Genomic DNA, 26,468 nt, shown 5'->3' with positions numbered 1-26,468 from the left:
GGCATGGGTCCTCAGATCCTCAAAAAATTCTACAGCTGCACCATCGAGAGCATCCTGACTGGTTGCATCACCGCCTGGTATGGCAACTGCTTGGCCTCCGACCGCACGGCACTACAGAGGGTAGTGCGTACGGCCCAATACATCACTGGGGCAAAGCTTCCTGCCATCCAGGACCTCTATACCAGGCGGTGTCAGAGGAAGGCCCTCAAAATTGTCAAAGACTCCAGCCACCCTAGTCATAGACTGTTCTCTCTGCTACCGCACGGCAAGCGGTACCGGAGTGCCAAGTCTAGGTCCAAAAGACTTCTCAACAGCTTCTACCCCCAAGCCATAAGACTCCTGAACAGCTAATCATGGCTACCGGACTATTTGCACTGCCCCCCCACCCCATCCTTTTTACGCTGCTGCTACTCTGTTAAGTATTTATGCATAGTCACTTTAACCCTACCCACATGTACATATTACCTCAACTACCTCAACTAGCCAGTGCCCCCGCACATTGACTCTGCAACGGTACCCCCCTGTATATAAAGCCTCCCTACTGTCACTTTATTTTACTTCTGCTCTTTTTTTCTCAACACTTTTTTTGTTGTTGTTTTATTCTTACTTTTTTTGTTTAAAATAAATGCACTGTTGGTTAAGGGCTGTAAGTAAGCATTTCACTGTAATGTCTGCACCTGTTGTATTCGGCGCATGTGACCAATAAAATTTGATTTGATTTGATTTAATGGACATACACAAAATAGTCCAAATTGGTGAAGTGAAATGATTTTTATTTTTTTTATTTTTTTTATTAATAACTGAAAAGTGGTGTGTGAATATGTATTCACCCCCTTTGCTATGAAGCCCCTAAATAAGATCTGGTGCAACCAATTACCTTCAGAAGTCACATAATTAGTCAAATAAAGTCCACCTGTGCGCAATCTAAGTGTCACATGATCTGAGTGTATATATACACCTGTTCTGAAAGGCCCCAGAGTCTGCAACACCACTAAGCAAGGGGCACCACCAAGCAAGTGGCACCATGAAGACCAAGGAGCTCCAAACAGGTCAGGGACAAAGTTGTGGAGAAGTACAGAACAGTGTTGGGTTATAAAAAAATATCCAAAACTTTGAACATACCACATACCATTAAATCCATTATTAAAGAATATGGCACCACAAAAAAGATCTGTCCATAGGATCCACTTTAAGCCATACACTCCACAGAGCTGGGCTTTACGGAAGAGTGACCAGAAAAAAGCCATTGCTTAAAGAAGAAAATAACCTAACACGTTTGGTGTTTGGCAAAAGGCATGTGAGAGACTCCCCAAACATATGGAAGAAGGTATTCTGGTCAGATGAGACTAAAAGGGAGCTTTTTGGCCATCAAGGAAAACGCTATGTCTGGCGCAAACCCAACACCTCTCATCACCCCGAGAACACCATCCCCACAGTGAAGCATGGTGGCGGCAGCATCATGCTGTGGGGATGTTTTTCATTGGCAAGGACTGGGAAACTGGTCAGAATTGAAGGAATGATGGATGGTGCTAAATACAGGGAAATTCTTGAGGGGAAACCTGTGTGTCTTCCAGAGATTTGAGACTGGGACGGAGGTTCACCTTCCAGCAGGACAATGACCCTAAGCATACTGCTAAAGCAGCACTCGAGTGGTTTAAGGGGAAACATTTAAATGTCTTGGAATGGCCTAGTCAAAGCCCAGACCTCAATCCAATTGAGAATCTGTGGTATGACTTATAGATTGCTGTACACCAGCGGAACCCATCCAACTTGAAGGAGCTGGAGCAGTTTTACCTTGAAGAATGGGCAGAAATCCCAGTGGATAGATGTGCCAAGCTTATAGAGACATATCCCAAGAGACTTGCAGCTGTAACTGCTGCAAAAGGTGTCTCTACAAAGTATTGACTTTGGGGGGGATGAATAGTTATGCACGCTCAAGTTTTCTGTATTTTTGTCTTATTTCTTGTTTGTTTCACGATAAAAAATATTTTGCATCTTCAAAGTGGTAGGCATGTTGTGTAAATCAAATGATACAAACCCCCCAAAAATTAATTTTAATTCCAGGTTGTAAGGCAACAAAATAGGAAAAATGCCAAGGGGGGTGAATACTTTCGCAAGCCACTGTATTTAACTGTATGCATTGCTTAAAAGGCTTTATGTCACTCTAAGTCTTCTCTATTCTCTCCTCCCTATAGGTGCATCGCCAGGGCATTACAGAGCAGTTGAAGTGTATCAGTCTGCTGAATGCATTATATTATTGCTACGTCATGCTTAAGTACGCTTGTAACACTTATACTACCTCTCGTAAGTTTTTCTATTCTCTGCTCCCTGTAGGTGCGTAGCCAGGGTGTAACAGAGGAGCTGAAGTGTCTCAGTCTGTTAAATGCTCTGGATAAAGACCAGGACATCCCAGAGAACCTGGCTCAGCTGTTTGGAGAGCCTTGCATCAAACTGGCAGAGGGCATCAAGGCCTACATCTCTAAGGTAAGACCACACAGATACAGTGGGGAAAATAAGTATTTAGTCAGCCACCAATTGTGCAAGTTCTCCCACTTAAAAAGATGAGAGAGGCCTGTAATTTTCATCATAGGTACACGTCAACTATGACAGACAAATTGAGAATTTTCTTTCCAGAAAATTACATTGTAGGATTTTTTATGAATTTATTTGCAAATTTTGGTGGAAAATAAGTATTTGGTCACCTACAAACAAGCAAGATTTCTGGCTCTTACAGACCTGTAACTTCTTCTTTAAGAGGCTCCTCTGTCCTCCACTCGTTACCTGTATTAATGGCACCTGTTTGAACTTGTTATCAGTATAAAAGACACCTGTCCACAACCTCAAACAGTCACACTCCAAACTCCACTATGGCCAAGACCAAAGAGCTGTCAAAGGACACCAGAAACAACATTGTAGACCTGCACCAGGCTGGGAGGACTGAATCTGCAATAGGTAAGCAGCTTGGTTTGAAGAAATCAACTGTGGGAGCAATTATTAGGAAATGGAAGACATACAAGACCACTGATAATCTCCCTTGATCTGGGGCTCCACGCAAGATCTCAGCCCGTGGAGTCAAAATGATCACAAGAACGGTGAGCAAAAATCCCAGAACCACACGGGGGGACCTAGTGAATGACCTGCAGAGAGCAGGGACCAAAGTAACAAAGCCTAATCAGTAACACACTTCGCCGCCAGGGACTCAAATCCTGCAGTACCAGACGTGTCCCCCTGCTTAAGCCAGTACATGTCCAGGCCCATCTGAAGTGCATTTCGATGATCCAGAAGAGGATTGGGAGAATGTCATATGGTCAGATGAAACCAAAATATAACTTTTTGGTAAAAACTCAACTTGTCGTGTTTGGAGGACAAAGAATGCTGAGTTGCATCCAAAGAACACCATACTTACTGTGAAGCATGGGGGTGGAAACATCATGCTTTGGGGCTGTTTTTCTGCAAAGGGACCAGGACGACTGATCCGTGTAAAGGAAAGAATGAATGGGGCCATGTATCGTGAGATTTTGAGTGAAAACCTCCTTCCATCAGCAAGGGCATTGAAGATGAAACGTGGCTGGGTCTTTCAGCATGACAATGATCCCAAACACACCGCCCGGGCAACGAAGGAGTGGCTTCGTAAGAAGCATTTCAAGTTCCTGGAGTGGCCTAGCCAGTCTCCAGATCTCAACCCCATAGAAAGTCTTTGGAGGGAGTTGAAAGTCTGTGTTGCCCAGCAACAGCCCCAAAACATCACTGCTCTAGAGGAGATCTGCATGGAGGAATGGGCCAAAATATCAGCAACAGTGTGTGAAAACCTTGTGAAGACTTACAGAAAACGTTTGACCTGTGTCATTGCCAACAAAGGGTATATAACAAAGTATTGAGAAACTTTTGTTATTGACCAAATACTTATTTTCCACCATAATTTGCAAATAAATTCATAAAAAATCCTACAATGTGATTTTCTAGATTTTTTTTCTCATTTTTTCTGTCATAGTTGACGTGTACCTATGATGAAAATTACAGGCCTCTCTCATCTTTTTAAGTGGGAGAACTTGCACAATTGGTGGCTGACTAAATACTTGTTTTCCCCACTGTATAGGCTATGTCCCAAATTCCCCCTATCCCTACAGTAGATATTTAAGCAATAAGGCCCAAGGGGTTGTGGTACATGGCCAATATACCACTGCTAAGGGCTGTTCTTATGCACGACGCAACACAGAGTACCTGGATACAGCTCTTAGCAGTGGTATATTAGCCATGCTGTATACCACAAACCCCAGAGGTGCCTTATTGCCATTACAAACTGGTTACCAATGTAATTAGAAGAGTAAAATGTAATGTTTTGTCATAACCATGGTATACGGTCTGATATACCACAGCTTTCAACCAATCAGCATTCAGGGCTCGAATCACCCAGATTATACAGTGAGGGAAAAAAGTATTTGATCCCCTGCTGATTTTGTACGTTTGCCCACTGACAAAGAAATGATCAGTCTATAATTTTAATGGTAGGTTTATTTCAACAGTGAGAGACTTAAAAATGTTATTGATGTTAATTGAATTGCCTTTTAATGAGGGAAATAAGTATTTGAGCCCCTCTCAATCAGAAAGATTTCTGGCTCCCAGGTGTCTTTTATACAGTTAACGAGCTGAGATTAGGAGCACACTCTTAAAGGGAGTGCTCCTAATCTCAGTTTGTTACCTGTATAAAAGACACCTGTCCACAGAAGCAATCAATCAATCAGATTCCAAACTCTCCACCATGGCCAAGACCAAAGAGCTCTCCAAGGATGTCAGGGACAAGATTGTAGACCTACACAAGGCTGGAATGGGCTACAAGACCATCGCCAAGCAGCTTGGTGAGAAGGTGACAACAGTTGGTGCGATTATTCTCAAATGGAAGAAACACAAAAGACCTGTCAATATCCCTCAGCCTGGGGCTCCATGCAAGATCTCACCTCGTGGAGTTGCAATGACAACGGTGAGGAATCAGCCCAGAACTACACGGGAGGATCTTGTCAATGATCTCAAGGCAGCTGGGATCATAGTCACCAAGAAAACAATTGGTAACACACTACGCCGTGAAGGACTGAAATCCTGCAGCGGCCGCAAGGTCCCCCTGCTCAAGAAAGCACATATACAGGGCCATCTGACGTTTGCCAATGAACATCTGAATGATTCAGAGGAGAACTGGGTGAAAGTGTTGTGGTCAGATGAGACCAAAATCGAGCTCTTTGCCATCAACTCAACTCGCCGTGTTTGGAGGAGGAGGAATGCTGCCTATGACCCCAAGAACACCATCCTCACCCTCAAACATGGAGGTGGAAAGATTATGCTTTGGGGGTGTTTTTCTGCTAAGGGGACAGGACAACTTCACTGCATCAAAGGGATGATGGACGGGGCCATGTACCGTCAAATCTTGGGTGAGAACCTCCTTCCCTCAGCCAGGGCATTGAAAATGGGTCGTGGATGGGTATTCCAGCATGACAATGACCCATAACACACAGCCAAGGCAACAAAGGAGTGGCTCAAGAAGAAGCACATTAAGGTCCTGGAGTGGCCTAGCCAGTCTCCAGACCTTAATCCCATAGAAAATCTGTGGAGGGACCTGAAGGTTCGAGTTGCCAAACATCAGCCTCGAAACCTTAATGACTTGGAGAAGATCTGCAAAGAGGAGTGGAACAAAATCCCTCCTGAGATGTGTGCAAACCTGGTGGCCAACTACTAGAAACGTCTGACCTCTGAATGCCAACAAGTACTAAGTCATGTTTTGCAGAGGGGTCAAATACTTATTTCCCTCATTAAAATGCAAATCAATTTATAAGAATTTTGACATGGATGTTTCTGGATTTCTTTGTTGTTATTCTGTCTCTCACTGTTCAAATAAACCTACCATTAAAATTATAGACTGATCATGTCTTTGTCAGTGGGCAAACGGACAAAATCAGCAGGGGATCAAATACTTTTTTCCCTCACTGTAATAGATAATGTACTACTTTTGCCTAAAGGCTTATGTGTATGGACATCCCAATAACTAGCACAGCCAATAGAATGGTTAGATAAGAGGACATTCCATATTCAAAACCAATATACCCTGGTAGAGTGTATTCGGAAAGTATTCAGACCCCTTGACCTTTTTTACTTAAAAGCCTTGTTCTAAAATTGATTAAATAGTTTTTTTCCCTCATCAATCTACAAACAATACCTCATAATGACAAAGCAAAAACAGGTTTTTAGAAATGTTTGCAAATGTATAATAAATAAAAAACTGAAATACCACATTTACATGAGTATTCAGACCCTTTACTCAGTACAGTACTTTGTTGAAGAACCTTTGGCAGCGATTACAGCCTCGAGTCTTCTTGGGTATGACGCTACAAGCTTGGCACACCTGTATTTGGGGAGTTTCTCCCATTCTTCTCTGCAGATCCTCTCAAGCTCTGTCAGGTTGGATGAGGAGCGTCGCTGCACAGCTATTGTCAGGTCTCTCCAGAGATGTTTGATCAGGTTCAAGTCCGTGCTTTGGCTGGCCACTCAAGGACATTCAGAGACTTGTCCCTGACCATTCCTGCGTTGTCTTGGCTGTATGCTTAGGGTCGTTGTCCTGTTGGAAGGTGAACCTTCGCCCCAGTCTGAGGTCCTGAGCGCTCTGGAGCAGGATTTCATCAAGGATCTCTCTGTACTTTTCTCTGTTCATCTTTCCCTCGATCCCGACTAGTCTCCCAGTCCCTGCTGCTAAAAAACATATTGGTTTCATCAGACCAGCGAATCTTGTTTCTCATGGTCTGAGAGTCCTTTAGGTGCCTCTCGGCAAACTCCAAGCGGGCTGTCATGTGCCTTTTACTGAGGAGTGGCTTCCTTCTGGCCACTCTACCATAAAGGCTTGATTGGTGGAGTGCTGTAGAGATGGTTGTCCTTCTGGAAGGTTCTCCCATCTCCACAGAGGAACTCTAGAGCTCTGTCAGAGTCACCATCAAGTTCTTGGTCACCTCCCTGACCAAGGCCCTTCTCCCCCGATTGCTCAGTTTGGTCGTGGTACCAGCTCTAGGAAGAGTCTTGGTGGTTCCAAACTTCTTCCATTTAAGAATGATGGAGGCCATTGTGTTCTTGGGAGCTTTCAATGCTGCAGAAATGTTTTGGTACCCTTACCCAGATCTGTGCCTCGACACAATCCTCTCTCGGAGCTCTACGGACAATTCCTTCGACCTCATGGCTTGGTTTTTGCTCTGACATGCACTGTCAACTGTGGGATCTTAGGTAGACAGATGTGTGCCTTTCCAAATCATGTCCAATCAATTGAATTTACAACAGGTGGACTCCAATCAAGTTGTAGAAACATCATAAGGATGATCAATGGAACAGGATGCACCTGAGCTCAATTTCGATTCTCACAGCAAAGGGTCTGAATACTTATGTAAGTAAAAAAACAGGAAACAGCGCCGGAGAAGATGGCTGCCGTTTTACAGCCCTCTAACCAATTGTACTATTATGTGTGTTTTTCCGCGTTATTTGTAATTTATTTTGTACATAATGTTTCTGCCATCGTCTCTTATAACCAAAAAGAGCTTCTGGATATCAGGACAGCGATTACTCACCTCGTATTGGACGAAGATTTTTTCTTCAACGAGGCGGCCGCGAAGGATATCATACAGACACCCGACAAGGCCCAAATCCCCGTCATTCGCGTGAAGAAGAGACAGAGATATCGTGGACGCAGATCAGGGTGCCTTGTAAGGATCCGACGGCGAGCGAGTAAACTGCCTCTTCTATCAATCCTATTAGCCAACGTTCAATCTTTTGAAAATAAAGTGGACGATTTAAGATTACGGTTATCCTACCAACGGGACATTAAAAACTGTAATATATTATGTTTCACCGAGTCGTGGCTGAACGACGACAATGATAACATTCAGCTAGCAGGCTATACGCTACATCGGCAGGACAGAACGGCTGACTCCGGTAAGACAAGGGGTGGCGGTCTGTGTATATTTGTAAACAACAGCTGGTGCACAAAACCAAATACTAAGGAAGTCTCGAGGTTTTGCTCGCCTGAGGTAGAGTATCTTATGATAAGCTGTAGACCACACTATTTACCAAGAGAGTTTTCATCTATATTTTTCATAGCTGTATATTTACCACCACAAACCAATGCTGGCATTAAGATTGCACTGAATGAGTTGTACAAGGCCATTAATCAACAGGAAAACGCTCATCCAGATGCAGCGCTCCTAGTGGCCGGGGACTTTAATGCAGGGAAACTTAAATCCGTTCTACCTCATTTCTACCAGCATGTTAAATGTGCAACCAGAGGACCTCTAGACCACCTTTACTCCACACACAGAGACGCATACAAAGCTCTCCCTCGCCCTCCATTTGGCAAATCTGACCATAACTCTATCCTCCTGATTCCTGCTTATAAGCAAAAACTAAAGCAGGAAGCACCAGTGACTCGGTTAATAAAAAAGTGGTCAGATGACGCAGATGCTAAGCTACAGGACTGTTTTGCTAGCACAGACTGGAACATGTTCCGGGATTCTTCAGACAGCATTGAGGAGTACACCACATCAGTCACTGGCTTCATCAATAAGTGCATCGATGATGTCGTCCCCACAGTGACCGTACGTACATACCCCAACCAGAAGCCATGGATTACAGGAAACATCCGCACTGAGCTAAAGGGTAGAGCTGCCGCTTTCAAGGAACGGGACTCTAACCCGGACGCTTATAAGAAATCCCGCTATGACCTCCGACGAACCATCAAACAGGCAAAGAGTCAATACAGGTCTAAGATTGAATCGTACTACACTGGCTCTGACGCTCGCCGGATGTGGCAGGGCTTGAAAACTATTACAGACTACAAAGGGAAGCACAGCCGCGAGCTGCCCAGTGACACAAGCCTACCAGACGCAGGCTAAACCACTTCTATGCTCGCTCGAGGCAAGCAACACTGAAGCATGCATGAGAGCACCAGCTGTTCCGGATGACTATGTGATCACGCTCTCCGTAGCCGATGTGAGTAAGACTTTTAAGCAGGTCAACATTCACAAGGCCGCAGGGCCAGACGGATTACCAGGACGTGTACTCCGAGCATGTGCTGACCAACTGGCAAGTGTCTTCACTGACATTTTCAACATGTCCCTGACTGAGTCTGTAATACCAACATGTTTCAAGCAGACCACCATAGTCCCCGTGCCCAAGGACTCTAAGATAACCTGCCTAAATGACTACCGACCCGTAGCATTGACGTCTGTAGCCATGAAGTGCTTTGAAAGGCTGGTCATGGCTCACATCAACAGCATTATCCCAGAAACCCTAGACCCACTCCAATTTGCATACCGCCCCAACAGATCCACAGATGATGCAATCTCTATTGCACTCCACATTGCCCTTTCCCACCTGGACAAGAGGAACACCTACGTGAGAATGCTATTCATTGACTACAGCTTAGCATTCAACACCATAGTGCCCTCTAAGCTCATCACTAAGCTAAGGATCCTGGGACTAAACACCTCCCTCTGCAACTGGATCGTGGACTTCCTGACGGGCCGCCCCCAGGTGGTAAGGGTAGGTAACAACACATCTGCCACACTGATCCTCAACACGGGGGCCCCTCAGGGGTGCGTGCTCAGTCCCCTCCTGTACTCTCTGTTCACCCATGACTGCATGGCCAGGCACGACTCCAACACCATCATTAAGTTTGCCGACGACACAACAGTGGTAGGCCTGATCACCGACAACGATGAGACAGCCTATAGGGAGGAGGTCAGAGATCTGGCCGTGTGGTGCCAGGACAACAACCTCTCCCTCAACGTAACCAAGACAAAGGAGATGATTGTGGACTACAGGAAAAAATAGAGGACTGAGCACGCCCCCATTCTCATCGACGGGGCTGTAGTGGAACAGGTTGAGAGCTTCAAGTTCCTTGGTGTCCACATCACCAACGAACTATCATGGTCCAAACACACCAAGACAGTTGTGAAGAGGGCACGACAAAGCCTATTCCCCCTCAGGAGACTAAAAAGATTTGGCATGGGTCCTCAGATCCTCAAAAAATTATACAGCTGCACCATCGAGAGCATCCTGACTGGTTGCATCACCGCCTGGTATGGCAACTGCTTGGCCTCCGACCGCAAGGCACTACAGAGGGTAGTGCGTACGGCCCAGTACATCACTGGGGCAAAGCTTCCTGCCATCCAGGACCTCTATACCAGGCGGTGTCAGAGGAAGGCCCTCAAAATTGTCAAAGACTCCAGCCACCCTAGTCATAGACTGTTCTCTCTGCTACCGCACGGCAAGCGGTACCGGAGTGCCAAGTCTAGGTCCAAAAGACTTCTCAACAGCTTCTACCCCCAAGCCATAAGACTCCTGAACAGCTAATCATGGCTACCCGGACTATTTGCACTGACCCCCCCACCCCATACTTTTTACGCTGCTGCTACTCTGTTAAGTATTTATGCATAGTCACTTTAACTCTACCCACATTTACATATTACCTCAACTACCTCAACTAGCCGGTGCCCCCGCACATTGACTCTGCAACGGTACCCCCCTGTATATATAGCCTCCCTACTGTCACTTTATTTTACTTCTGCTCTTTTTTTTCTCAACACTTTTTTTTGTTGTTGTTTTATTTTTACTTTTTTTGTTTAAAATAAATGCACTGTTGGTTAAGGGCTGTAAGTAAGCATTTTACTGTAATGTCTGCACCTGTTGTATTCGGCGCATGTGACCAATAAAATTTGATTTGATTTGATTATTTGCAAACATTTCTAAAAACCTGAGTATCAGTGGAGCTCCCCTTGTGTTCAGTGCCAATATTTCCACATATCCTGGTATGGCACAAGGTTGGTATTAAGGTATGACAATCTGGATTCCGCCCAAGCCTATTAGGTAGTCTTATTTATCAATCTTTCCTACCTTGGCAGTCATTGTAACTGCAGTTGCGGGTGATTACAAGTTCCAATTGTTGGCTATCCTAACTCTGGCTGAATTCCAATAGGAATTATATAACACTTGGTCAGCCAGCATAATGTGACTTTCTGATGTGGCTTGCAAACCAGGAGTTTCAAACAACTGTGTTAGGGTAAAGCTAGGCTGCCAAAGTATAGTATTGTAAAATAAAGTAATGTATTGTCATAAATAATAAAATGTTTATGATAAAATATGAACTTAGGCTCTCACCTGGTGAAGGCTACAGGACTGAAAGCCATCAAATGCAACAATCATGTCTCTGTCACTAGCAAACACAGTCATGGGTGGTAATGGTACCTCTAAAATTCACTGGAAAGGGACACTGGGAAATAAATATGCAAATTAGGCTTTACAACCTACAGTGTTAAAACAACACCCAAAAAATGAGTTACTGTAACACCACGTTTTGATTCCCTAACACTGAGAAAGTGTAACAGCATCAGCTCTAATTATTTGAAATTGGTAACACCATGGTGTTATGGGGTGTTAGTTTATCACTTTGAAAAGTGATCGTTTAACACTGTATGAGATGGTCATATATAATTTCGAAGAAAGTGTTACATTTAAGACTGTGGGTGTTAAAAATCTGATCACAAATTTGCTGTGAGGAGAGGAGAGCATTGGGTTTGACAGCGTTGGGTTAAAGTGTTTGGATTGAGTTCTGTCTCTAATGTTTACAGGTCCTTCATAAAGCTAAAGGCTGTTTTCCATTTAATGGGGTTTTCAACACCCACGTAACATATGTATGTGAACACGCACGCACACACACTCAAAGGCCCCACATACACATGTAACCACACACTCGGTTGAGCTCCCATGCCCCTAAACCTTAAGGCACCATTCACAGAGTCTGACCATCATAGATCAACACAACCTACAGTACCAGTCAAAGTTTGGACACACCTACTCATTCAAGGGTTTTTCTTTATTTTTTTACTATTTTCTACATTGTTGAATAATAGTGAAGACATCAAAACTATGCAGTGGTGTACTTAAGTAAAAATACTTTAAAGTACTGCTTAAGTCATTTTTTGGGGTATCAGTACTTTACTTTACTAATGATATTTTTGACTACTTTTACTTTTACTTCACTACATTCTTAAAGAACATTATGTACTTTTTACTCCATACATTTTCCCTGACACCCAAAAGTACTCATTACGTTTTCAATGCTTAGCAGGACAGAAAATGGTCCAATTCCACAGTTATCAAGAGAACATCCCTGGTCATCCCTACTGCCTCTGATCTGGCAGACTCACTAGACTTTCACTTTTACTTGAGTCATTTTCTATTAAGGTATCTTTACCTTTATTCAAGTATGAGAATTGAGTACTTTTTCCACCACTGAAACTATGAAATAACACATATGGAATCATGTAGTAACCAAAAAAAGTGTTAAACAAAGCCAAATAAATTTTAGATAGTAGCCACCCTTTGCCTTAATGACAGCTTTGCACACTCTTAGCATTCTCTCAACCAGCTTCATGAGGTAGTCACCTGGAATGCATTTCAATTAACAGGTGTGCCTTCTTAAAAGTTAATTTGTGGAATGTCTTTCCTTCTTAATGCGTTTGAGCCAATCAGTTGTGTTGTGACAAGGTAGGGGTTGTATACAGAAGATAGCCCTATTTGGTAAAAGAGCAAGTCCATATTATGGCAAGGACAACTCAAATAAGCAAAGAGAAACGACAGTCCATCACTTTAAGACATGCAGGTCAGTCAATCCAGAACATTTCAAGAACTTTGAAAGTTTCTTCAAGTGCAGTCGCAAAAACCATCAAGCGCTATGATGAAACTGGCTCTCATTAGGACCACCATAGGAAGGAAGACCCAGAGTTGCCCAAATAAAGGCTTCACAGAGTTCAAGTAACAGACACATCTCAACATCAACTGTTCAGACGAGACTGCGTGAATCAGGCCTTCATGGTCGAATTGCTGCAAAGAAACCACTACTAAAGGACACCAATCACAAGAAGAGACATGCTTGGGCCAAGAAACACAAGAAATTGACATTCGACTGATGAGTCCAAATTTGAGATTTTTGCTTCCAACCGCTGTGTCTTTGTGAGACGCAGAGTAGGTGAACGGATCATCTCTGCATGTATGGTTCCCACCGTGAAGCATGGAGGGGGATGTGTGATGGTGTGGGGGTGCTTTGCTGGTGACACTGTCTGTGATTTATTTAGAATTCAAGGCACACTTAACCAGCATGGCTACCACAGCATTCTGCAGCGATACGCCATGCCATCTGGTTTGCGCTTAGTGGGACTATCAATGACCCAACACACCTCCAGGCTGTGTAAGGACTATTTGACCAAGGAGAGTGATGGAGTGCTGAATCAGATCACCTGGCCTCCACAATCACCCGACCTCAACCCAATTGAGATGGTTTGGGATGAGTTGGACCGCAGAGTGAAGGAAAAGCAGCCAACAAGTGCTCAGCATATATAGGAACTCCTTCAAGACTGTTGGAAAAGCGTTCCTCATGAAGCTGGTTGAGAGAATGCCAAGAGTGTGCAAAGCTGTCATCAAGGCAAAGGGTGGCTACTTTGAAGATTCTTAAATATAAAATATATTTTGATTTGTTTAACACTTTTTTGGTTACTACATGATTCCATATGAGTTATTTCATAGTTTTGATGTCTTCACTATTATTCTACAATGTAGAAAATAGTAAAAATAAAGAAAAACCCTGGAATGAGTAGGTGTGTCCAAACTTTTGACTTGTACTGTAAATCAGCCATCTCTGGTAGTACAATGAGTCACATAGATCTCGGGCCATCTGTATCAGAGATCAGTTTTGCCTTAGATCACAATGAATAACATTACATGGACAGGCAGGACGATATCCTAGATCAGCAGTCCTAATCAGATGCTTGATACATATGGACCCTGCTTTTGGTTCGGATTACCTTGATTTATACTGAGTCAGTGAGTTTAATGATGAGTCAGAGTCTGTACCACACCTAAACACAGACACCACCACAGGCTTTCCCCATCTGTGTGTGTGTGTGTGTCTGCTTATTGCTGGAGCCCCCTCATTTCCTTTCTTCACTGCTTCAATACAGACTGACAGACACACACACACACACAGTTGTAATAGAAATGGAATGTCTCATTTATTTTTGGTGTAAATTTACTTGGATAGTGTGCGTGTATGTACAGTTGGGGAAAAAAGTATTTAGTCAGCCACCAATTGTGCAAGTTCTCCCACTTAAAAAGATGAGAGAGGCCTGTAATTTTCATCATAGGTACACGTCAACTATGACAGACAAAATGAGGGGAAAAAAATCCAGAAAATCACATTATAGGATTTTTTATGAATTTATTTGCAAATTATGGTGGAAAATAAGTATTTGGTCAATAACAAAAGTTTCTCAATACTTTGTTATATACCCTTTGGCAATGACACAGGTCAAACGTTTTTTGTAAGTCTTCACAAGGTTTTCACACACTGTTGCTGGTATTTTGGCCCATTCCTCCATGCAGATCTCCTCTAGAGCAGTGATGTTTTGGGGCTGTCGCTGGGCAACATGGACTTTCAACTCCCTCCAAAGATGTTCTATGGGGTTGAGATCTGGAGACTGGCTAGGCCACTCCAGGACCTTGAAATGCTTCTTACAAAGCCACTCCTTCGTTGCCCGGGCGGTGTGTTTGGGATCATTGTCATGCTGAAAGACCCAGCCACGTTTCATCTTCAATGCCCTTGCTGATGGAAGGAGGTTTTCACTCAAAATCTCACGATACATGGCCCCATTCATTCTTTCCTTTACACGGATCAGTCGTCCTGGTCCCTTTGCAGAAAAACAGCCCCAAAGCATGATGTTTCCACCCCCATGCTTCACAGTAGGTATGGTGTTCTTTGGATGCAACTCAGCATTCTTTGTCCTCCAAACACGACGAGTTGAGTTTTTACCAAAAAGTTCTATTTTGGTTTCATCTGACCATATGACATTCTCCCAATCCTCTTCTGGATCATCCAAATGCACTCTAGCAAACTTCAGACGGGCCTGGACATGTACTGGCTTAAGCAATGGGACACGTCTGGCACTGCAGGATTTGAGTCCATGGTGGCGTAGTGTGTTACTGATGGTAGGCTTTGTTACTTTGGTCCCAGCTCTCTGCAGGTCATTCACTAGGTCCCCCCGTGTGGTTCTGGGATTTTTGCTCACCGTTCTTGTGATCATTTTGACCCCACGGGGTGAGATCTTGCGTGGAGCCCCAGATCGAGGGAGATTATCAGTGGTTTTGTATGTCTTCCATTTCCTAATAATTGCTCCCACAGTTGATTTCTTCAAACCAAGCTGCTTACCTATTGCAGATTCAGTCTTCCCAGCCTGGTGCAGGTCTACAATTTTGTTTCTGGTGTCCTTTGACAGCTCTTTGGTCTTGGCCATAGTGGAGTTTGTAGTGTGACTGTTTGAGTTTGTGGACAGGTGTCTTTTATACTGATAACAAGTTCAAACAGGTGCCATTAATACAGGTAACGAGTGGAGGACAGAGGAGCCTCTTAAAGAAGAAGTTACAGGTCTGTGAGAGCCAGAAATCTTGCTTGTTTGTAGGTGACCAAATACTTATTTTCCACCATAATTTGCAAATAAATTCATTAAATGTCCTACAATGTGATTTTCTGGAGAAAAAAATTCTCAATTTGTCTGTCATAGTTGACGTGTACCTATGATGAAAATTACAGGCCTCTCTCATCTTATTAAGTGGGAGAACTTGCACAATTGGTGGCTGACTAAATACTTTTTTCCCCCACTGTATGTGTGTGTGTTTGTGCGTGCACGCATGTGCATGTGAATGCATGTATGTATTAATTGACTTGGATTGGATATGTACAGTGAGGGGAAAAAAGTATTTGATCCCCTGCTGATTTTGTACGTTTGCCCACTGACAAAGACATGATCAGTCTATCATTTTAATGGTAGGTTTATTTGAACAGTGAGAGACAGAATAACAACAACAAAATCCAGAAAAACGCATGTCAAAAATATTATCAATTGATTTGCATTTTAATGAGGGAAATAAGTATTTGACCCCTCTGCAAAACATGACTTAGTACTTGGTGGCAAAACCCTTGTTGGCAATCACAGAGTTCAGACATTTCTTGTAGTTGGCCACCAGGTTTGCACACATCTCAGGAGGGATTTTGTCCCACTCCTCTTTGCAGATCTTCTCCAAGTCATTAAGGTTTCGAGGCTGATGTTTGGCAACTCGAACCTTCAGGTCCCTCCACAGATTTTCTATGGGATTAAGGTCTGGAGACTGGCTAGGCCACTCCAGGACCTTAATGTGCTTCTTCTTGAGCCACTCCTTTGTTGCCTTGGCCGTGTGTTTTGGGTCATTGTCATGCTGGAATACCCATCCACGACCCATTTTCAATGCCCTGGCTGAGGGAAGGAGGTTCTCACCCAAGATTTGATGGTACATGGCCCCGTCCATCGTCCCTTTGATGCGGTGAAGTTGTCCTGTCCCCTTAGCAGAAAAACACCCCCAAAGCATAATGTTTCCACCTCCATGTTTGACATTTACATTTACGTCATTTAGCAGACGCTCTTATCCAGAGCGACTTACAAATTGGTGCATTCACCTTATGATAGCCAGTGGGACAACTACTTTACAATTTAGTAAAACATTTTTTTAAACATTATTATTATAATTTTTTTATATATTTTGTTAGGGGGGGAGAATGTTTACTTTTATACTATCCCAGGTATTCCTTAAAGAGGTAGGGTTTCAAGTGTCTCCGGAAGGTGGTCAGTGACTCCGCTGTCCTGGCGTCGTGAGGGAGCTTGTTCCACCATTGGGGTGCCAGAGCAGCGAACAGTTTTGTCTGGGCTGAGCAGGAACTGTGCTTCCACAGAGGTAGGGGACCAGCAGGCCAGAGGTGGAAGAACGCAATGTCCTTGTTTGGGTGTAGGGACTGATCAGTGCCTGAAAGTAAGGAGGTTGGGAAGAGAACTTGGGAAGGTTGAACACCAGACGGGCTGCAGCATTCTGGATGAGTTGTAGGGGTTTAATGGCACAGGCAGGGAGCCCAGCCAACAGCGAGTTGCAGTAATCCAGACGGGAGATGACAAGTCCCTGGATTAGGACTTGTGCCGCTTCCTGTGTAAGGTAGGGTCGTACTCTGCGAATGTTGTAGAGCATGAACCTACAGGATCAGGTCACCGCTTTGATGTTAGCGGAGAACGACAGGGTGTTGTCCAGGGTCACGCCAAGGTTCTTTGCACTTTGGGAGGAGGACACAACTGAGTTGTCAACCGTGATGGCGAGATCATGGAGCTGGCACTCCTTCCCCGGGAGGAAGAGCAGCTCCGTCTTGCTGAGGTTCAGCTTGAGGTGGTGATCCGACATCCACACTGATATGTCTGCCAGACATGCAGAGATGCCATTCGCCACCTGGTTATCAGAAGGGGGAAAGGAGAAGATTAATTGTGTGTCGTCTGTGTAGCGATGATAGGAGAGACCATGTGAGGATATGACAGAGCCAAGTGACTTGGTGTATAGAGAGAATAGGTGGGGATGGTGTTCTTGGGGTCATAGGTAGCATTCCTCCTCCTCCAAACACGGTGAGTTGAGTTAATGCCAAAGAGCTCGATTTTGGTCTCATCTGACCACAACACTTTCACCCAGTTCTCCTCTGAATCATTCAGATGTTCATTGGCAAACTTCAGACGGCCCTGTATATGTGCTTTCTTGAGCAGGGGAACCTTGTGGGCGCTGCAGGATTTCAGTCCTTCACGGCGTAGTGTGTTACCAATTATTTTCTTGGTGACTATGGTCCCAGCTGCCTTGAGATCATTGACAAGATCCTCCCGTGTAGTTTTGGGCTGATTCCTCACCGTTCTCATGATCATTGCAACTCCACGAGGTGAGATTTTGCATGGAGCCCCAGGCCGAGGGAGATTGACAGTTCTTTTGTGTTTCTTCTATTTGCAAATAATCGCACCAACTGTTGTCACCTTCTCACCAAGCTGCTTGGCGATGGTCTTGTAGCCCATTCCAGCCTTGTGTAGGTCTACAATCGTGTCCCTGACATCCTTGGAGAGCTTTTTGGTCTTGGCCATGGTGGAGAGTTTGGAATCTGATTGATTGATTGCTTCTGTGTACAGGTGTCTTTTATACAGGTAACAAGCTGAGATTGGGAGCACTCCCTTTAAGAGTGTGCTCCTAATCTCAGCTCGTTACCTGTATAAAAGACACCTGGGAGCCAGAAATATTTCTGATTGAGAGGTGGTCAAATACTTATTTCCCTCATTAAAATGCAAATCAATTTATAACATTTTTGACATTTTTTCTGGATTTTTTTGTTGTTATTCTGTCTCTCACTGTTCAAATAAACCAAACGTACAAAATCAGCAGGGGATCAAATACTTTTTTCCCTGTATGAGACTGAGCTTGTCCAAAGTGAATATACAGTCTGTACAACCCCTGAAACTACACAATGTCTCATTCAGTATGAATATCTGCCTGACTGCACACACTGTATTCTAGCCCAAGTTCTTGGAGAAGAAAAGTAGATAATTGTAAAATAACACTTCTCCTCTTGAACACTGTATTGTACATTGCACCCCGTTACAATTTTTTGGTATGGACATTAGCACAGAATACATGATCCCAATTTTAGCTCCAAGACGCAGGCAATGTGAAAAACCTGAAAGGTATATTTTGCTGATTTATTGGCACATTGAACCATGTCGTGCGCCGTAGTTTACAACCTCAGTGGATAGTGCCAAAAACAATGATGTCATATCTGAATTCTGCCATCTTTATGCACATTTGACATTTTGCCCTTACCTAAGGAACATTTGAGGGGCTCTATGCAACTGACACCGTTTTAACTACTTTGCAGATATGAAACTAACAGACAGTCATAATATCAGTCAATCATAATATCAGTAAAAAATATCAAATTCCCAGTTTATGCTTGAAAACTAACTTTATAAGAGTTTTAAAAATAGGTTCTATTTGACTCAAAATTCCATGACGTACAGTAAGGCATTGTTGGCAGAATACATGGATGCAGTTCAATACATGATTAATATAATTCACCAATACATTTATTGGTAGTCCCAAAAGCGAGTATAAATGAGTCAACAGTTGAGTCACCTACTATATGAAATTACATCCTGATGCGCTCACATTGGTGAATTCAACTTCAATTGCTCTGCTTTCGTGTGTCCCGTTTACAGCGTGCAGTGGGGGAAATGGTCATGCCATAGTCCAAGCTAGGCTACTAAAATGGCTTTGGTTTTTAAAGCTTAACAATGAATAACCAAAAAACTAAACCTGCAAAAAAAAAAAACATGCAAAGGAGAAAACATGTAGACCTATTACAGCAACATTTGAGCAGGAGCATAGGCTGGCTACTCAACTACAATACATTTTGAGTGCACCATACAGTAATGCTGCATTCAACTGCACCGGTGATCCATGCAGTGCAAAAAAAACAAAAAACAAAACATGCTTTAAGTTTATATGTTACAAAAAACCTATAGCTCCGTTTTTGTTATTTGGAGTTATTAAATCCTTTTTGATTAGGGTCACAGCATATTATGCACATCTGCAAGCGTAGCAGCAAAGGCTGGACAAATAGTATTTATTTTTTGTTTTAATATCTTAAAATGCTATATACAGCATCCTATGTACAGAAGTGGACTTTACAAAAGGCCATATTTTTTCTAATAAAACAATGGCCAGTTTAGGTCGAAGCTGCACATTCTTTTGTAAAAAACAAATAGGCTATGTCTGGCCCTTGATTTCATTGTGTTTGTTCAATATGGCCTGTGCGCTGATTTGAGTTTGACACCCCTGGGCTATCGTATCTATTTATGTAGCTATTTATTTAGCAAGCTAAAGACACGGAGCCTAAACTTAGCCAGCTAGCTGCTGGGAGGATGTCATGTCGCTGGAGGAGTGGGTAAGTGAACAACTTTTTCCCGTAATATCGTATTTCGGTGGCTACAGCTAGAGAGGCACGTGTCATTTGGTTAGCTAGCAAGAAATGTGAATCGCTTTGTTAGCTAGCTAGCTATGCTGAACTTGAATGACTGTTATCCATGGTTGTCATATCTCTTAGTTGTCAATCAAATGTATTTGGCAAGTTCTCATTCAGTTGTCAAAATGTGGGTTGGGACAAGCATGCATTGGCAGGCAAGCTGCAGAAGGATGAACAGGCTACTATTCCCCATCGTTTCAGTGCAATTTTGACGGCCAACTAGCTTAAAAAGTTTGAGAGGGTTTATCTAATGTTCCCTGGTTAGATTTTAGCTTATCTCGCTCTGGCTAGCATTAGTTGTTGATCTTGTAGTTGATGTGCATAGGCAACCGAGGGGGAGAGAGCCTACCTTTTCATGGTTGTTTGATCAATAGAAGGGTAAGTTCCCAAATATAAGAGGACTCCCGTGGTAATTACATATTTGCTGAAATCCATTCAGGTGTATTTCGTGGCTTTTGGCGAATGTGTTCTAATAAGCTGAAGTCGCACTGTTGCTACTGCCTGTAAAAACACATTCCAGTTCAAAGTGAATGATTGCAGGCCCTTGTGGCAAATGGCTTATTTGCATATAGGCCTACTGTAGCTCTGATTTGGCTATGGCGCACCGGTCTGCATAGACTCCGGTCCTGGACAAGACAGATGTTTATGTTAGGTTTTATTTAATACAGTGTCTATTAATTGTCCAAATGCACGGCCGCTTTCCCACTTTACATTTTATCGAATTTTCACAAATGCCTTACTATACGTCATTCCCAAATATTCTATGAATTTATGAAAACTTGAAAATGACCATAATCTAAGTGTTCGCTTGTCAAAAATAAAAGAAATAAAAAAAGTGTCCTATTCTTCCTTTGGGTGTATATGAACAGATTTTTTTATAAGATTTCATCTGGCTAAAAAGCTGTCAGTTCCACTTTAAACAATTCCCTTAGGTAAGGGAAAATTATTCCTTAAGGTAAATCCTTAAGGGAAACACTTAATGTTTTGTGCAACCGGGACAAGGTTACATTTTTTTTCAATAAGGGTCAACTGTCTAAAGTTTAGGCTAAAAGATGAAGTGTTAGGCTAGACTAGGCTATATGGCTAACATTAGGTTAGCATAAGCCAAACCCAGCACTTGGCTTGCTCTTCCTAGTCAGTGTTCTTGCATGAAAATACTCAGGCTAACAAGTGCCAACGGTTTTCTGTGGGGCTTTGGCTGGTCTGTGTTAGACTCAGTGTCTTTGCGTAACACACACATACACACACCCTGGGTCTTTGGCTACAGTATTAGATTCTGTCTTTGTATGAAACACTTGAGCTGAAAAACTGGTCTAGCTTTAACCAAAGCGTTTTGCTAGAGCTCTCACATAGCCGCTGTTAAGATGGAATATATTGTATCTCCCTATCCAAGATACACATTAGAGCGATTGAGCGAGCAGACACACGCACACACACACTTTGGCTTGCACTCTAGATAGCCGTAAGATACAGTGTAATGCATTGCCTCTCCTATAGACTCTCTCTCTCTGTAAGGAAGTATTTTGGGGTTCTCCCACACACGCCCACATACACACACCCCTCCCAGTGATATGTCGGTGGTGGTGGGTCATCAAATCTGTGTGCTAATTGAGAGAGGCTGTAATCCATTATCTGTCAGCAGAGACGGAGGCATTGTAGATCCTAATGTGAAACACATGGATCACCACACACACACACTTCGGGCACACCCACACACTCGGAGACATGAAGTGCATTAACATGGATCCACGGAATGCTGTGATTGGTTAGGCCTATTGCCAGAGAGAGAGAGAGAGAGAGAGAGAGAGAGAGAGAGAGAGAGAGAGAGAGAGAGAGAGAGAGAGAGAGAGAGAGAGAGAGAGAGAGAGAGAGAGAGAGAGAGAGAGAGAGAGAGAGAGAGAGAGAGAGAGAGAGAGAGAGAGAGAGAGAGAGAGAGAGAGAGAGAGAGACCTACTTTTCATGAAGGCATTCCATTCTTTAGAACATGTAGCTGACACACCTGGTAGTTATTATCACAGGGAGAGAGAATATGTTTCTATGACGTAGTTGAATTCCTGATCGTGGTCGTGGAACACAGACTATTATTTACTGTATGGAGAGGAAGAGAGGGGAATGGAGGGTAATCGAGGAATGGAGGGGAAAGAGAGGAAGACTAATGAATGGAGAGGAATTGAGGTGAGAGGAGAGCAAAAAAGGAATGGCGATGAGAAGAAAAGAGGAATGGATGGAGAGAAGAAATGAAAGGGGACGGTATTTTTTGTGTCCGCTGGACCCCCCTGTTTGTGTTAGGCATTCTCTCTCTCTTTTATTACATCTATCTCCTTCTCTCTTTCATCCATAGGTTCCATGTCCGATGGGGGAGGGGGAGCGAGGGGGGTGGGGTGGGGGGATGCAGGTAGCTGACTAGGGGTGGCTATTCAGCAGTCTGATGGTCTGAGGGTAGAAGCTCTTGGCCAGTCTTCCAGTTTTTGCCATGATGCTCCTGTACTGCACGCGTCTTATTGATGGAAGCGGGGAGAACAGGCCATGGCTTAGGTGGCTGGGGTCCTTGATTATCTTTTTGGACTTACTGCAAGACCTGGTGTTGTAGGTGTCCTGGAGTGCAGTCAGTGTGCACCCAATGGTGCGTTCGGCTGAGCGTACCATCTTCTGTAGTGCCTTGCGATCCGCGGCGATGGAGTTGCCTTACCAGGCTGTAGAACACTTAGGGCCCTCTGGGACAGGCCGAATTTCTTGAAGAGTTGCTGTCGTGCCTTCTTTAACACAGTGTCCGTGTAGTTTGACCATTTCAGCTGCTTGTATCGAGGAACTTGACGTTTTTAACCGTCTCCATGGCGGCCCCGTTGATGAGGATGGGGCGTGCCCAGCCTGGTTCCTCCTGAAGTCCACAATCCGCTCCTTTGTTTTGCAAATGTTGAGGGAGAGGTTGTTTACCTGGCACCATGCCGTCAGAGTGCCTACCTCCTCCCTGTAGGCGGTCTCGTCGTTGTTGGTAATCAGGCCTACTACTGTCATGTCATCAGCAAATATGATGATGGAGTTGGAACTGTATGAGGCCACGCAGTCGTGGGTATAAAGGAGTGGACTGAGGACGGACCCTTGTGGGGCCATTGGTTGAGAATCAGTTTCAGAGGTAATGTTGCCTACCTTCACCACCTGAGGGCAGCCTGTCAGGAAGTCCAGGACCCAGTTGCATAGGGAGGAGTTCAGACCCAGGGCCGTGAGCTTTGTGTTGAGCTTAGAGGGCACTATGGTATTGAAGGCCGAGCTGTAGTCGATGAACAGCATCCTCACATATGCATTCCTTTTGTCCAGATGGGTGAGGGCATTGTGCTATGCAATGGCGTTTGCGTTGTCAGTGGATCTGTCAGGGCGGTAGGCAAATTGAAGAGGGTCGAGTGTGTCTTTGACTCTCGAAGCACTTCATGATGACGGAGGTGAGTGCTACGGGTCAGTAGTGATTCAGTTCAGTTACTTTCCCTTTATTGGGCAATGGAATGATAGTAGACATCTTGAAGCAGGTGGGGATAGTGGCTTGAGCTAGAGAGAGATTACACATTTCTGAAAAGAGAGTGAGAGGTCTGAAGCAGAGGGAGAGGCGAGAGTGTATGGAGAAGAACAAGAAGGGGAGGGAGAGGGAGGGGAGGAAAACTTAGAGAAGGATCAGTGATGGCATGTATGCATTAGTGCTTAGGTATGTAGATGGAAGTCCTATAGTCTTAGATAAGACCAAAAGGTCAAAACAGTTTTTGTGCTCCTGACGATTAGATGTTTAGCTGAATAAGATGTGCCAGTGTAGGTCTGGAACAAAAGCCTGCACGCCCTATATACAGTAGCTCTCCTGTACCAGGGTTGGAGACCATTGAAAACCAATGCTCCATCGCTAGACACCCTCCATGGGAGCTACTAAAGGGCAGTGACACTTCACTGTAAAGAGTACAGTTATGTCAACTAGAAGGGAACAAGTATGTCAGGTCAACTTGAAGAGAACACCCCCCCCCCCCGGCTAGCCGTCTCCAAACCTTGTAGATAATCCTCACTATCCCCTCTTCTGCTGCCCAGTCTCAATGGCTCGTTTTGTTCTCCCTCCTTCCAATCCTTTCTTCTTCTTTTTTACCCCCCCATCCAGTCTCAGATTCACCAAATTGCTGGTTAATTTCGGAAGTCTCTCATTCTCGGGCAGGGGATGAAGGGAGGGAAGGAAGAAAATAGAGGGGGCTGTGTACCAACTGTAGATATATTTTCTCTAGATCCTGGTTACTGTAGATACATTGTTTAACCATCTAACACATTAAAGAGCACACATGCACACACTCATATGCAGGAGGTATGGGGCGTGATGTGTACCAACAAAGTGGGCTCTATTCAACAGGGTTAAAAATGAATAACAAATTATGGCCAGGCGTGGGGGTCACAAAAGTTTTAGTGTTAGTCTAATTTCTACCAGAAAAACAAACACAAAAAGGCATCTGTGTCTAGTTGTCTACCACCCTCCTTGCTCTCCATCCATCCCTCCCTCGCTCCCTCTATCCCTCTCTCCGTCCTGGGCCAAAGTTTGCGTTCCACCCGGTTTGGAGTCGTCTGTCTGTCTGCCCTTTGTGTCTTTAAAAAAAGGGAGGAAAGGAGAAAAAAAGAGAGGAAGAAAGAAAGGGATAACAGATTGTCTTGGAGTGGAGCGTGCTACGGGGGTCTCACTCCATAACCTTTGAACAGAGCAGACTGTTCGAAAGAGGAAAATAAAATAATGGTATGATTGAAAGGGAGAGAGAGCGCTTGAGAGTGAAAAAAGGTACAGTTCAAGGGACAGAAAGAACAAGGAAACAGAGTGTGTAGAAAAAGAGAGAGGGAGGAGAGACGGAGGAAGGTTGGCTGGTTAATAAAGTAGCTGAGGTCAAGTAGGTATAGGGGGCTGTGGGTTGTGGTGGTAGTAGTGCTGTGTACTGTGAACTGGTCTCCCCCCCTTCTCTCTCTCTCTCTCTCTCTCTCTCTCTCTCTCTCTCTCTCTCTCTCTCTCTCTCTCTCTGTCTCTGTCTCTGTCTCTCTCCCCCTTCTCTCTCCCCCTTCTCTCTCCCCCTTCTCTCTCTCTCTTCTCTCTCTCTCTCTCTGCCTCTCTCTCTCTCCCCCTTTCTCTCTCTCTCTCTCTCTCTCTCTCTCTCTCTCTCTCTCTCTCTCTCTCTCTCTCTCTCTCTCTCTCTCTCTCTCTCTGTCTCTCTCTCTCTCTCTCTGTCTCTCTCTCTCTCTCTGTCTCTCTCTCTCTCTCTCTCTCTGTCTCTCTCTCTCTCTCTCTCTCTCTCTCTCTCTCTCTCTCTCTCTCTCTCTCTCTCTCTCTCTCTCTCTCTCTCTCTCTCTGTCTCTCTCTGCCAACAATGTGCAGCAGCTCAGTCAGAGCTGGTATGGCTGAGAGTCAGGTTACATACCGAGCTCTGTCCTCTCTACTGCACCGTAACCTAAGAGAATATTGCTCGTAGGAACACACACGCACAGACACACACTGAGTACCACGCACACACACACTGAGTACCACGCACACACACACTGAGTACACTGTGTCTCCTCAGTGAGCGTGAAAAACACAGCAGCGTTGCAGTTGTTGACACAAACCGGTGCACCTGGCACCTACTACCATACCCATACCAGGCACTTAAATACCATACCAGGCACTTAAATATTTTGTCTTGCCCATTCAACTTCTGAATGGCACACACGCAATCTCAATTGTCACAAGGCTTAAAAATCCTTCTTTAACCTGTCTCCTCCCCTTAATCTACACTGATTGAAGTGGATTTAACAAGTGACATCAATAAGGGATCATAGCTTTTACCTGGATTCACCTGGTCAGTCTATGACATGGAAAGAGCAGGTGTTCATAATGTTTTGTGCACTCAGTTTACATGGGTCCTTCTATAAACTAGGGTACCAGTGAGGATTCCCTACACTGGACAACTTGTTACAGCTGTTGGTAAGTCATTGATAGTAAGCTGCCAATTGTTTTCATGTCATTACATTAAGATATAAGGGGGGATCATGGCTATATTCAACAAAATTCACAAGGTGATTTAAAACCTGCACTACCATTCAAAAGTTTGGGGTCACTTAGAAATGTCCTTGTTTTCCATGAAAACATACATGAAATGAGTTTGAATAGGAAATATAGCAAAATGCATGGGAAATGTAGTCATTGACAAGGTTAGAAATAATATATTTTTATATAAATAATAATTGTGACCTTCAAACTTTGCTTTCGTCAAATAATCCTCCATTTGCAGCAATTACAACCCTGCAGACCTTTGGCATTCTAGTTGTCAATTTGTTGAGGTCATCTGAAGAGATTTCACCCCATGCTTCCTGAAGAACCTCCCACAAGTTGGATTGGCTTGATGGGCACTTCTTACGGTCAAGCTGCTCCCACAACAGCTCAATAGGGTTGAGATCCGGTGACTGTGCTGGCCACTCCATTATAGACAGAATACCAGCTGACTGCTTCTTCCCTAAATAG

The 26,468-nt window shown here is 44.0% G+C and overlaps 1 protein-coding gene across 1 annotated transcript in view; it reads left to right on the top strand.

Annotated features, from left to right (window-relative positions):
• The window catches only part of LOC121571255 (tumor necrosis factor ligand superfamily member 10), an 83,340-nt gene that overhangs the window by 35,432 nt on the left and 21,440 nt on the right, over positions 1-26,468 (top strand). Inside the window, exon 2 of the mRNA XM_041882605.1 lies at positions 2,335-2,484. Within this exon, the coding sequence (XP_041738539.1) occupies positions 2,335-2,484 (150 nt within the window). The remainder of the gene's footprint in view (positions 1-2,334; positions 2,485-26,468) is intronic.

Source organism: Coregonus clupeaformis, chromosome 8 (genome assembly GCF_020615455.1).
Source record: "Coregonus clupeaformis isolate EN_2021a chromosome 8, ASM2061545v1, whole genome shotgun sequence".
In the NCBI taxonomy this organism is placed as follows: domain Eukaryota; kingdom Metazoa; phylum Chordata; class Actinopteri; order Salmoniformes; family Salmonidae; genus Coregonus; species Coregonus clupeaformis.
The sequence above is the reverse complement of the archived record's forward strand: the minus strand, read 5'-3'. Positions and strand labels throughout refer to the sequence as shown.